Source organism: Lissotriton helveticus, chromosome 8 (genome assembly GCF_964261635.1).
Source record: "Lissotriton helveticus chromosome 8, aLisHel1.1, whole genome shotgun sequence".
Classification (NCBI taxonomy): domain Eukaryota; kingdom Metazoa; phylum Chordata; class Amphibia; order Caudata; family Salamandridae; genus Lissotriton; species Lissotriton helveticus.
Window position 1 is genome coordinate 72,124,683 of NC_136069.1, and position 13,829 is coordinate 72,138,511.

General features: G+C 49.3%; 1 protein-coding gene across 1 annotated transcript in view; it reads right to left on the minus strand.

Annotated features, from left to right (window-relative positions):
• The window catches only part of CFAP91 (cilia and flagella associated protein 91), a 449,409-nt gene that overhangs the window by 49,278 nt on the left and 386,302 nt on the right, over positions 1 to 13,829 (minus strand). The window contains exon 14 of the mRNA XM_078656654.1: positions 4,801 to 5,022. Coding sequence (XP_078512780.1) covers positions 4,801 to 5,022 — 222 coding nt within the window. The remainder of the gene's footprint in view (positions 1 to 4,800; positions 5,023 to 13,829) is intronic.

The following is a 13,829-nucleotide window of genomic DNA, read 5'->3' on the forward strand; positions in this document are numbered from 1 at the left end:
CATTGCAGAGACTCGAACCTAGTTCCCCAGTTTCGAGGTCGACCGCCCTAACCGTTAAGCCAACTCCTCTCCCCAGGTAGGTTTGGATAACTCCTTAGGGTTGATCTACGACAGCCCTATTCCCAGTCACCTTCTGAACCTGGCCAAAGATATGGCAGGTGGCCCTAGGCTTCTCGGGCTGGAACAAAATGCTTACACAACTTACTCCTCTGTGGGAAGGTCACACAGTCCAGCTTGAGGGCTTTAAGAGCGGAGACAACATTGAGCTTACAACTCTAGGCGATGTCTGACAGAGTGGGCATGGTGGACATCTTTGCTCCTTTCAACACTTGCAACAAAATTTCTCCTTAGCCGGCTCAGAGTTTTACAAAGCCATACAACTATCCCAAGGTCCTGGGCAAAGTGGTAGACTTAACACTGAGAGTTGGCTTTCTTGGAATCCTGGAGGACTTGGGCGGCCCCTGCACCGAACAGATAATGGTGGGGGTAGCCTCACTGATCGCTAAGAGAGACATGCCCGTAGATGGAAGTCCCCCCATCTACCCAACTGAATGGTGGCTGGGCATAGACTGGTATGCCAAAATGGAGCAACCGATTTATCAGGCACTTTGATGTTCACAAAAGTAAGAATAATTTAAGATGAAGCTGCACTCATAAATGTACTGTTCCCTTGTGCAACAATGGATATTGTACTAAAATGGTCGGTAGTAACCCTACTCTCCTCCCACTGAATTCACTAAGTGGACTGGGTTATTTCCTACAGGCCGTGCCTAAGGGTGCAGAGATGCTTATTACTCTTACCCCTATTGTCCAGGGAGCATTGCTATCCTCCCTCCTGTCTTGCCAAAGAACTAAAAGGCATACAAATAAAAAAAATAAACCCAAAAAATAAGGACTGATTAGCTGTCAGCTTCCCCACTGTTTTGTGATCCAGCAAATATTACAGGCCAACAAAGAGCAGGTATCTCATAGTTGACACTTTTCTCTTTACAATTATGGAACATAGCACCTGGACAACTGTGGGCTGTAGTTAGAAGCACATTGATCTCGAAGTAGCTCAATATATGTTGTATGCCATGCTGTTTTTTAAGTTCAGTACATTTCTATGTGCCTGATTACAATCTTGGCAGACAAGGTGACTTCGTCACAAACGTGAGGGATATCCTGTCCGCCAAATTACAATTTAATTATATCCTTTGGAACTCTTAATATGGCGGACAGGAGATCCATCACATTTGTGGTGGAGTAACCTGTCCGCATAGATCATGATCAGGTCCTATGTCTTAGTCCACTCTGTTGATAGTCCCACTCACATCTTTCTCAACCTAGATAAATAAATATATGGAGACTATGAAAAATATATGTAACCCAATAAAAAAATATGAAGTCGTTAACATGTTTATTAGCACAGTGCAAAGGTCAAATTACAGTTTATTCCCACAGTAGAGCGAAACTGACACGAGAAATCACAATGCACTGCCGCCTCACAGACTACATAGTACAATTACTTTAACATGTCCTTTCACCTGGCCCCTCCTGCTTCCCTCTCAAACTAAGACAACACCTATCTCTGGCCAAAAAAGCCAGGGCTAAACTCAGCCCTTCTGAATTAGATACTTGCATCCAAAAAGTAGGGCCTCTCTTCATTTCTCAATGTCCAAAGCAGCAAAAGTGACTAACTACTGGATTTCTGAGTCACTAAACACACTGATGCTTATGGAATCTTTTGAATGAGCACATCAAAAGTCTTCAGCTTGCGTAATTTAAAATATCTCTGCCAACAGGCTAACAGAGCTTGTAGGTAAAGAGGCTACTTAGATATAAAATACAACTATGCACTGCCAGAGCCATGCCTCATGGATTAAATCATTTGGCAGTAATAGAGATTTCTAAAACTTTTAATTCACTAGGCAACCCAACGTGCTGTAAAATTTCGACTGAAACCTCTCAATCTCTGCAAAAATCTAGCTCAATTCTTGAAGAACAAAATTATCTCTAAGTGCAGCACTTCTTTACCTTCCTCTTCAATGACTCTGACTAGCTAGGAGGAACCCTTTATCTACTTTCTTTTTGCTATCCATGGACTCCACCGTGAATTATATTGTAGCTTATGTCATCAGATTGACGTTTCAAGATCTGTGTAACCTTTCTCTTTCCTGTGTTACCATCCTTTCAATCTGGGAAAAATGCTCATGTTGTCCGCAATCTTTACAAAAAATCTACCGCTGACCCAGTAGTTTCTAGTAACTATTGGCATGATATTTCTTCTCCAGCTCCTTATCAAAATTCTAGAAACAAAATCAATTTTCAGGTAACTTGCTCCCTGGAAACGTTTGGCACTCTAATCAGTTAATTTACCATTCATTGTACAGCAATGAATCAACACAGATAGTTGTTCGAGAGGGTTTGGATTCTCGTAAATTTGTCAGCCATTGTTGGCACCAAACTCTAATTTACAGGTTCTTTGCTGTGGGAGTGAGTGGTGGTATGCTGGCTGTGACTGCCTCTTAATTGACTGTCATGTTCCAATCTGTGTACACCACTTGGCGCGTCTCAAGACCCCAATCTACCTAGCCTGGGGACCCTAAGGCTCGTCCCTTAGAGTTACATTGTTCAACATTTATGTCACTCCACTAACTCGGCTGATTCAATGTTATGCGTTTAGATTCATGACTTATGCCAAAGTCACAAATTCCAATTCATCTAGACGTGGCTGTAACAAGTAGCTCATCCCATTCTTATTTCTTGTCTTACAGCAGTGGTTTGCTTAATGCATGCAACGCTTTAAAAGCAGTACTGACTGTGAGAATTTAGAATATTATTTGAGGTACATGACTACCATTATCTGGATGAATCCTCAAAGTAATTAAATTAATATGAGCTCAACCCCTAGTAGCAATGGCACCGAGCAGACAGGTAACCAAGCAGCTGAGTAAGTGACTGAAGTTTTGGATAATGGATCTGGCCCTGAAATTTAGTCAAAGATCTGGTCTGCACAGTAATTTGTTGTGGTGTAATAGAGACAGTTGAAGACGGTCAGGGTACCACCATTTTGTCTGCCAATCTGGTGCTATTAGAATAATGTTTGCCTCGGATCGCCGCAGTTTTATTATTACTGGTGATATGAGTGGAATCGGCAGAAAATATTAGACAATTAGTATTGACCAATTGATCAAAAGCGCATTGCTCACTGATTTAAGTTCTGGTTCCCTAAATGCAAAGTCTTGGCATGTTTTTGTTTTGTGCCATGGCAAACAGGTCAATGGATGGAGTACCCGATTCTGCAAAAATATCCTCTCCTACTTTGTTGTTTTAGCAGCCATTCATGATTTTACTCGTGATGTCTACTGAGGAAATCTGCCTCTTGATTCTGTAACCCTGTGACATGTTTCGCTATCGGTGATAGAGCTCTGTCCAGAGCCAAATGATACATGGCTTAAACCTGTTAAGATAACTGTGTTGATCTTGTTCCCCATACCCATAGTTCAACCCTGTTATTTATTCAAGAAAGAGCTAGTTCACATACCAGGAACAGCTGCTTAGTTTTGTTTGTTAGACCCTCACACACTCTACTAGTGTCATGCTTCATTACTGGGTCTCATCCTGGCCCCTAAAAACCAAGATGGGCTCCTCTATTTTTCAGGGAGTACTTTTTGATATTGTAGAACAGGGAGTAAAAAGATATAAATTGTGTGAGATAACCCCGGTATCCCTTTATTATAGGGTATCTCGGGCAAGGTTAAAAATGATGAATTGTAGGTGTCCGTTGGGAGATTAGCGTCCTCAACCCTCTGTTGTCGACATGTTTCAGCCTCTTCTATTGGCCTCTTAGGCTCCTAGGCTTTCATCAGGATGTTCGGAAAACACACTGTTAAGCTCCAATGTGTAATACACTTGTGAGATATGTTATCCCTGGTCTGACACTTGATCAAAAACCCAATTATCCACCCATGACTGACAATGTACCCACCAAGGACAACTACGATGGACAATGATCACAAAAAGAAGAAATGCAGAAGGCACTTGACAACACATTGTCCATTTTGAAGGACAGAACTCTGTGGTACAAAATATACACCTTTGGTACACCATGAAACTGTGGTACAACTCTTACTCTAAATTGGTAATTCACAATATAATGAAGAGAAAATAGACATGACAACGAATTCTGGAATTTGTAACTTGCAACGTTTTTTTAACAATTAAGACTGGTTTATTTTAAGGTTCATTGACGATTCACAGAGTAGTCATACATGATTTTCATGTGAACTAAACCACAGGAGTGGGAAACCTTAACTAGTCTACGGTATCAGGATTCATCCTATTGTGTATTGAGGAGAAGGACTGGTCTATATTAGCCTTACAATGTATAGATAGCAGCAATTACATTCAGGGTGTAGCTATAAGATATTGTTATAGAAAGTAAGCTATGTCGCTTATCAGGGAGGAGATTGGCCATGATGGAGGTTACTTCTACTCCAAAAGAGGATTAAGGTGGGGCAAGGTGGATGCAATGTTTGTTAGTACAATATGATTGCTTCCTCTAATTTCGAAGCAAATACACAATTTTATTGATGTGTGTCGGAAGCAGGCCTAAATCTGGTGATGTATCTTGTACATTTTACTCTTATCATTCAATGAAGATATTAAAACAATCACAGAGTATAGGCAGCCTTCAGTTCTGGGCTTGGCACTTAATGTTAAATTTGTATTTTTGTCTGATGTCCATTGAAATGCATGGCCCAGGCACTGGAAGCCAGGACACCTGCCATTGGCTAGTCTGCTTTATGATACACTAACCTGCTTAAAGATTTCATCCTCTTCTCGTCGTCGCCTTTGCTCCACTTGGCGACGCCCACTCTCCTCTGCTTCCCGTATGCGCCGCTGCCTTTCAGCCAGCATTGCAAAGGCATGGATCTTCCGCTCTTGCTGAAGCCGCACCAGCTCTTTGGAGAGGAAATCAAACATGTCCGAGAGGGCTCCTCCCTCTAGCTCTGACAAGTGGTCATCCAACACCGACAGCTTGAGAGAAAAGAATTTGCACAGGTGTCAAGTACATTTGTATTAGGAATGGACATTTTATCACAACACTTTCTGTGAAGTTGCTACTTTTAACAATAAACTTTGGTTAAATATCAACCTTTTGATGAAAATGTTAACATTTCTTCAAGTTGAAGTCAATACAGTATTGTGTTTCCTAGTTGATTAGGAAGAACTCAAGAAAGGCAGCAAAATATACCAGATTAAAGAAGCTACTCAAGATACCACATTCCAGAGATATGCAAAGCACTTAACTATGATGCCTGTAAAATGTTTTTGAGCTCTGAATTAAATGTTCCTTTGGTGCTCATAGTAAGGCCAAGGACCTCTTAAATTATGCCAACCTTGTTACTCAGGTATACCCCTGGTTGCACAAATACTTCAGGCAGCTGCTAAATTATGCCAGTGGTATGACTTAATAATACCAGTGGGGTACTGCTCAATTATGCTTTTAGTGCTTCACAATCACGTCTTTGGTACAACCCAAATCATGCCTGTGATGATCCTCAATCAGGCAAATGGCGCTCTTCAAGCAAAACAAAGGAAGCATGTGTGTGGTGAGGACTGGAATATGGAGAGAGATATCTGCAAGTTCATGAACACCGTCCATCCAATACTCTGGCTCATTCCCTCAACAATCTACGCTAAAGTCATCGGTTTAAGTTTTTTTCCCGGTAAATGTTGGGAGCTCTTAGATCTGAAATTGCACTTACCAAAGCATTCTCGTTCTGCCTTGGTCAAATCTTTTTTTGAAACTGGAACATACTGAATCGCGCCAACCTGTGTGACTCATTTCATGTATTCCAGTAATCCAGAAAAGATTATAGATGATGTGCTTGCTGAAAATGGTGATGGCGCAACACCAGGCATTAATTACATGCATATCTGTGTCTCCCTGGAAATGCAAAGCTATGATCCCTCTTAAGCACTGAGAACGATAAAAAAAACCTTAGTAATGTGTGTCACCTTGGTACCAACCAAGGCAAGTGGCAGGCATCATCTGACCAGAGGTCAGTAATTAGCAAGTAAAGAATGGCTGCCTTTTCCGAAGGGTGGCTTTCCCTATTGAACACAATTGAGGACACTAGTCCCTTTCTTTTTAGGTCTCAGCTAGACAGAGCTTGCACTGTCTCTTCGAGACATGCTGTATATATTTTGTGGGCTTCGGTCCGCCCATAGGCTTCCCATTTTTTGGCTTCGTCTTCGCTCTCATATTCTTTCTCCTGCATTTGTCATGTCTCTTCCTGGGTTTCGCCTTGTGTGTAATAACTGTGTCTCTGAAAAACTGCACCAATACCTGGTGGACTCTGATCTGACCTCTTCCCAAGAATTGGGGACGAAGGCAGACAAATGGGTTCGCAACAGGGTGAGCAATAAGTCTCATGGTGGGGCTGACCAGAAAAAGAAAGATAAATCTAAAACCCAAGAGAAAGATGGGGAGAGGGCTGAAGAAAACAAAATAATCTTCTATAGGTCCACAAAAATCTTTCTCTGGGGGTTGGTCACAATCCTCCTCTTCCACTAGTAACAGACCTCCTTGGTGCTTTGTTTGTAAGCAAAAGGCAAGAGGCTCAATTATTCCAACTGTCCTAAGAAAGGCACCAAGACTGCTACTACTGCCCCTAGTGCCCCTACCAATAGCACTAGTAGCAGTAAACCTCCACAAGGTTCACTTTGGGAACTACAGTGGGATCTGGCCTAGTCACTGAGGCTGTCCCGATATCAGAGGGTTGCATTGATCTTGCCACATTGGCTGTCTGGCCTGTACTATGAGGAAATACAGGCAGTTTCCCCTCATAAATGGTATGAATGCAATAACTTACAGGGACACAGATGCCAGTGTCACCATGGTGACTATAAAACTGGTGTAATCTGAGTAATACTTACTTGGGTACACTTACTAAGTAACCAACATAGACACTATCACTAATAGCCACCCCATGGCAAGGATTGCGAGTGTGTGATCGGTCCTTAGGCAACGCCGGGACTTGACGCGATTTGTTGTAACACTTTTTACTTGTTATAATCTTGCTGCCATATTTTAAATACTACTATTCTCCTTGCTTTTAATATTGCCGATTTTGCACTATTTGCCGATTTTGCACTGCCCAGGCTCGAACCGGAGCTATTTCGCCCCATTTGGTCCCGCCATATTGAGTGAGGAGCAGGGCTGCCGAGCAGACTAGTGCTCCGCCCCTCCCGCCCTCTCTGCATAAAATGGTTCCCTCTCCTAGGAAGCGCAGCGGACGAGCGCCGGTGGCGCGCCGGTGGCGTGCCGAAGGCACGCCAAAGGCAAGCCCGTCTGCGCCCGTCAGCGCCAAATCAGCGGCAGGCGCAGGACACTCTGCATCTTTCTCTTCAGCTCATTCGTATACTATCCAGAACCTCTTAGAACTAAATAAGGCCACTTGCTGTCGATGCAGCTTTGATATGGCAACGATCATGGGCCCTATTTCCTGTATAGCTTGCAGATGGACAATGCCATGGCCCAAAACCAAGAAGAGCACACATGCGGGCACACAGCTTTTCAAAGGAGGACTGATTAATGCTCGTTCCATGGGCGCCCATAGTCAGGACATTAGAGATCTCATCCAAGATTTGGATGTGGATTTTCTATTTATAACGGAAACATGGCTCAATGACAGCAGCAATCCCGATATCGCACAGACGCTCCCACCGGGTTACACGATTTTCAGAGAGGATAGGCAAAAGGGGAGGGGAGGAGGAATTGCCGTAGTTCTTAAAGATCACTTAAAATATCACACTTTTTTTTGGGGGCGTGGCCAAGATGGCGTCGGAGTAGGACGCATCTCTGAGCCTCTCCGACGCCGCACCGAAATTGCTTCGAATAGCGGGGTCCCTGGAGTGCTGCTCGGCACTAGCTGGATGGTGAAGGCTGGCGGAGTGCTCCGGTGCCGCCAGAGGGGCGAGTTGGGGCCTGCGGCGTCTTTTAGCGCGGATCCGGGCTGCGGCCTATGAAGCAGCGGACTCGAGTGCTGGGAAGTCCGGCCTCGGCCTAAACGGAGCCTGGCCTTTGTGGGCCCGACCAGTGCTGCCGACCCCGGCTGGGACCTGCTTGAAGCGGACCGCACCATTCCCGCAGGGACGCTGAGCTCAGTGCGGTGTGGAGGGAGGACACGGCGACACCAGCAGTGAGAAGCCGTGGACTGGCTGGCCGAGTACCGGCGGAGATGGCCCGGCTGGGCGCGTGATTGGCTGACCCACCACCAGGGCGCATCGGAGGTGAGCCGGAGCAACGGAGGGATGAGCGGAGCCGGAGGAGGGCCTATGACAGTTGCTGCTTGATCGAGGAAGCATATTGAACGGTCCGAGCGACCGGGACGCTTTGCTGCCTGGGTTAAGCGAACTCGGTGGGCAGACCAGCGACGCCATTTTGGAGAGTCCCTGGAGGGCGATCAGCGCTACAATTTCTTGGCTGCCTCCTAGCTGGGGGGCGCGCGGCGCGGACTCCTCGCGCCGTCTGCTGGCTGCTCGGTTGATCCGGGGAGGTAACTCTCTCGCCCAGTATTAGCAGTGGGGCCACCGCTGGAAAGCACGGAGACCGGATTGAGGGGTGCCGAGGTGCCCGGCCGCCCGAGGGACGGTCTCCCCGTGCGAAGACACACGAGACTCTATTGCGGAAGGGCCTTGCATAGCGGCCTTTGGAAGGCCGATCCTGAGGGTCCCTAGGCCTGGATTTCATTGAGAGCACAACCGGAGGGGTCCCAGGAGCTCTGTGCCAGACGCCAGCATCGAGGTGAGGACCTTGCCGACCGTTACCTGCTACCTGCATTGGAGGGCACTCCCGGTGCCCGCGGCACTGACGGATCAGCGGACGATCTTGGGAGAGTGACGCAGCACTGCTAACGGGGTGTCCCGAATCCGAAGGTCGCTGTCCTGAGCCTCGACCACCCGGCTGCGACTACCTGGGGCCTGGAGGTGGGAGTGCGGCGGCAATTCACGACCATGTCCAATTCGCAGCGCAGGGGGGGGAAGACGTTGAAGGAGGGGGCCTCCAAGTCATCGCAGCAACCGGCGTCGCCTGGAGCCAGCGGGTCCTCCGGACATTCAGATGATGAGGCACCAGCGACTAAAGCGTTCATGAAGGAGCTTTTCGCAACTATTAAGGAGGACATCTCCGAACTCAGAACACAGTTGGCATCAGACCTCCGGGAGGTGCGGAGGGACGTAGATGGGATTGGCGAACGGGTCGCGACGCTGGAGGACCATGACCTTAACATGGCAAATGATGTGCACCAGCTCCAGCAGGACGTCATACGGCTCACGGAGCAGAATCTGGATTTGCAAACCCACGCAGAAGACTTGGAGAACCGCTCCAGGAGAAATAACATTCGCATTAAGGCGGTACCGTGGGATGGTGAATCGGGGGACCTGCGTGGATACGTCCAATCCTTGTTTCTTCAGATCCTAGAGGATGAGGAGCTGCGGGACATCCAGATGGACAGAGTGCATAGAGTGGGGCTGCCTAGAAGGGGAGGGGGCCCGCCGCCGGATATCCTCGTCTGTGTGCACGACTTTCAGATCAAGGAAAGGATTCTGAAGAAAGCTAGGACCATCACCTCATTGCAATTTAGAGGCCATCACCCCCAGCTTTACCAGGACCTGGCGGCGACAACCTTGCAGAAACGAAGGGACTTCCGGCCTGTGACAACCTTCCTCCGGGAACGCGGGGTATCCTACTCCTGGGGTCATCCTTTCCGGATTATCTTTCGATGGGAGAACAGGCTGAGACAGATCAATTCCCTGCGGGTAGCGAAGGATCTCCTGGGCATTGAGGAGGCGGAACCATCTCGGGAGGCTCGTGGCTCACCGTTCCGAAGGAGGCGTCGCTCTTCTTCCTGGCACAGGGTGGGCCCGTCCCCAGAGCGGCAACGACCGGACCCAGCGTCTAGAGAGCAGGAGAGAGGGGCCGCTGTGGCATCGGTGGCCTCCGCCACCACGTCGGATTCCCAGACGAGCTCTGGAGCAGCATGACCCCGACATCATGGCATGGCGTCGGAGGGGCTCTTGGCCTGAGGTTCCCGGGGTATAATGGTACTTTTGGAAAAGACACCCCGGACCTTGGACCTGGGGGGCACCAAGTTGACACCCCTGCCCCGATTCCAGTCCAGTAGGGGACTTCCGAACCTCGACCTGCTGGAACTGAAGACCGCGAGGTTCAGGTTCAGTGCCTTGAGTTGCATTTTGTTGTTCTTTGTTCTGGGGGGGGGTGGGAGATGGGTTTGTTAGCGCTCTAACTGTGGATGTCATGGCAGGGCGGTTGGGGATGGGGATGGGGGTCGGTGGGGTGGTGGCGGCGACAGTGTGTGATGATTGTGTGCTGACGGTGTTTTTGTTGATATTCCCTTCTGTATTTCATCTGGGACCCTTCCCTCGAGTCCCTGTGTCTGCTTCTCTTCCTTGGGAGTGGGTTCAGGTGCGTGTGCGAGACCGGTGCAGGCACCGTGGCTGTTTAGATGTGTGCATGGCGTGGAGTCTTTATGATCCCTTATGCCTATCAGCGTAGGGACCTGGAATGTAAAGGGCCTTAACTCCCCGCAGAAACGGCAGAAACTCTGGAAGTACATTGTGGATCACCACTTGGATGTGGTGGCCCTCCAGGAAACCCACCTAGCTAGGAGAGATGAGTTGAGGCTTCGTCATAGGCAGTTCCCTCTTATCTACAGGGCGTCTGCGACCTCGAAGCATAGAGGGGTGGCCCTACTCTTCCGGGCTTCCCTGCATTTTCAGCCCAAGGGAGTGTGTGTGGATAAGGAAGGCCGTTGGCTGCTGGTGAAGGGATGGTTACATGGCCGCCTGTGTACTTTTGCTGTATTGTACGCCCCTAATGCGGGACAGAATGGCTTTCTGCAGGGTCTGTTGAACAGGATGGGGGACTTTGTGGAGGGTCACTTACTCTTGTTGGGTGATTTCAATATGGTATGGGACAGGAGTTTGGATAGTTCTGGGGCCCGCAGGGCAGACACTGGCGTCTTCTCAGACGATACTACACGGCAGTTAAGTGATATGGGACTGATCGACAGTTGGCGCTTTATCCATGCTCAGACCAGGGATTACACCTTTTTTTCCAACGTACATCAGTCATACTCCCGCATTGACTATATCTTGGTTAGTCAGGCTCTTCGGGGGGACATACAGTGGGCTACTATCTTTCCACTCTCACTATCGGACCATAGTCTCGTGGTCCTGGGACTGCATTGGGCCGCCGGGGGGGATGGTTGGCATAAGTGGTATTTCCCGGCAGCTCTGGTGCGAGATGAGGAGTCCTGTAAGGCCTTACGCAAGGCTATTGGTGAATTTTTTCTCCTCAATCCCCCTGCGGACACATCGGTGTATACCACATGGGACGCGTGCAAGGCCTCTTTAAGGGGCACGTGCCTCGCCCTCAACGCGAACCTGAACAAGCTGAGGCGCACGGAGGGGGAGGCTCTTGAATCGGAACTGGCCTCCTTGGAACAGGCCCACAAGGAGAACCCCTCCAGAGTGACTCTGCGCCCCCTGACGGCGGTGCGAGGGAAACAGAGGGCCCATTATAATAACAGGGCGGAGTTTACCCTCCTGCGACTTCGGCGCACCTCCTACTCCCAGGGCAATAAGATCGGGCGCCATCTTGCCCGGCAACTCCGGGACAAACGCGAGAAAGATTATATAGGGGGAATTCGCGATCAGGCGGGCTCTGTACGGCATTAAGATGCGGACAAGGCAGCCATATTCGGACGCTTCTATGCGGCGCTCTACTCGAGTGACGCTCTTGATCCGGGAGCACAATCCACATTCCTGGAAGGTCTGCCTCTACCGAAAGTTTCTAAAGAATGGAATGATTTACTGTCCTCCCCCATCACCCGGGAGGAGGTATTAGATGCCATTAAAAGCCTGAAGATGCACAAGGCCCCAGGGCCTGACGGCTACACAGCCCTCTTTTACAAAACGTTCGCCTCTGAAGTTTGCGACTACTTAGTCTCCCTCTTCAACGCAATGGCGGTTGATGGTAGGACCGCGGACTCTATGGCCGAAGCGTTGATCACTGTTATCCCCAAACCGGGGAAGGACCCTACCTTTTGTGCATCTTACCGCCCGATAGCACTTCTCAATTTGGATGCCAAGATGTACTCCTCTATTCTGGCGGGTAGACTGCAGGATCTGATGCCTGCCCTCATCCATCCTGATCAATCTGGATTTATTAAGGGCAGGCAGACTCACGATAACCTGCGCCGCGTCGTACATCTCATCGAAAAGGCGGAACGATTTCGCATACCTGCGGTGCTCGTGGGGCTCGACGCGGAGAAGGCTTTCGACCGCGTCGACTGGGGTTTTTTACACCAGACGCTAGTGGCCTTCGGATTCTCCCCCCTTTTCATAAGGATGGTTGAGGCCAACTATAGTGGCCCTACCTCTCGTGTGTTGGTCAACGGCCACAGGTCCGCAAGTTTTCGTCATTCCCGAGGGACGCGCCAGGGATGTCCCCTCTCGCCCCTGCTTTTTGCCCTTAGTATAGAGCCATTAGCATTGGCGGTGCGGGAGGACGAGAGGATTCTAGGACTTCCATTTACAGGCGAGCAGCATAAGATCTCGCTCTTTGCTGACGATGTCCTGTTGTCCATCAGGGACCCAACGCTGTCACTACCGCATGTCCACTCGGTACTCTCTGCCTACGAGGAAGTGGCGGGCTTCAAGGTTAATTTCGATAAATCCTACATCCTAAATCTGACCTTATCGGCAGGGGAGGTGCAACTGACCCGGCTGCTTACTCCACTCGCTTGGGCGTCGGAGTCCTTGCTTTACCTGGGCGTACGGCTGACTTCCACCGTGAATGCCCTGTTCCACGCTAACTTCCCGCAGATGTTATCCTCCGTTAAGACTGAGCTGGAACGGTGGAAGCCTAAATTCATCTCGTGGCTGGGCAGGATACACGCCCTTAAAATGGTGCTCCTTCCCAAATTGTTGTACTTGTTTCAGGCTTTGCCTATTCCGATAGGGCTGGACTACTTCCGCCGATTGAAGACCGTGATGCTGGGATATGTCTGGCAGGGTGGCCGAGCACGGCTTCCATTTTCGGTCTTGCGGCGCCCACGCTTGGAGGGGGGGGTTGGCTTTCCGGACATGCATTTGTACTACAAGGCCGCACAACTGAGGGTCATCGTGGAGTGGTCCCAACAGCTGTCGGAAAAGCATTGGCTCCACATGGATCGGAGCGTTGTGGGCCGCTCCATCTGGGATTTGGCCTGGAAGCCTAAAGCAGACCGGCCCAAAAATGCTTACATTAGCACTCCCACGAGCACAGTGTTGAAGGTCTGGGACACGGTGAGCGGCGACGACCGTTGGACCACGTTCCCGTCCCCATTCACCCCGATTCACTTCAACCTGGCCTTTCCCCCGGCTCTGATGGAGGGTCCCTTTGAAGCTTGGAGGGAGGGTGGCTGTAGAGCCCTCACTCACTTTCCACAACTGTATGCGGGACTATGGCGTTCTTCCAACGGAACGCTTCAGACATCTCCAACTCCTGCATTGGGCGACGTCGCCTGCTGTAGTGGACGCTGCTACCAGACCCTTGTCGAAATTTGAGTCCTTCCTTCTTCGTACCTCCACCATGAAAGGAACGATTTCTTTCCTGTACAAACTGTTGCTAGACTCTGCCGTGACGCCGCGGCCGCGATATCAAGGCCATTGGGAATTCACACTGGGGAGGGACATTTCTACTAGTGAGTGGCAGGGCCTATGGAGGGACGTGATGGCGCATAATCACTCTACTGACCTCAGAGAGGCACATA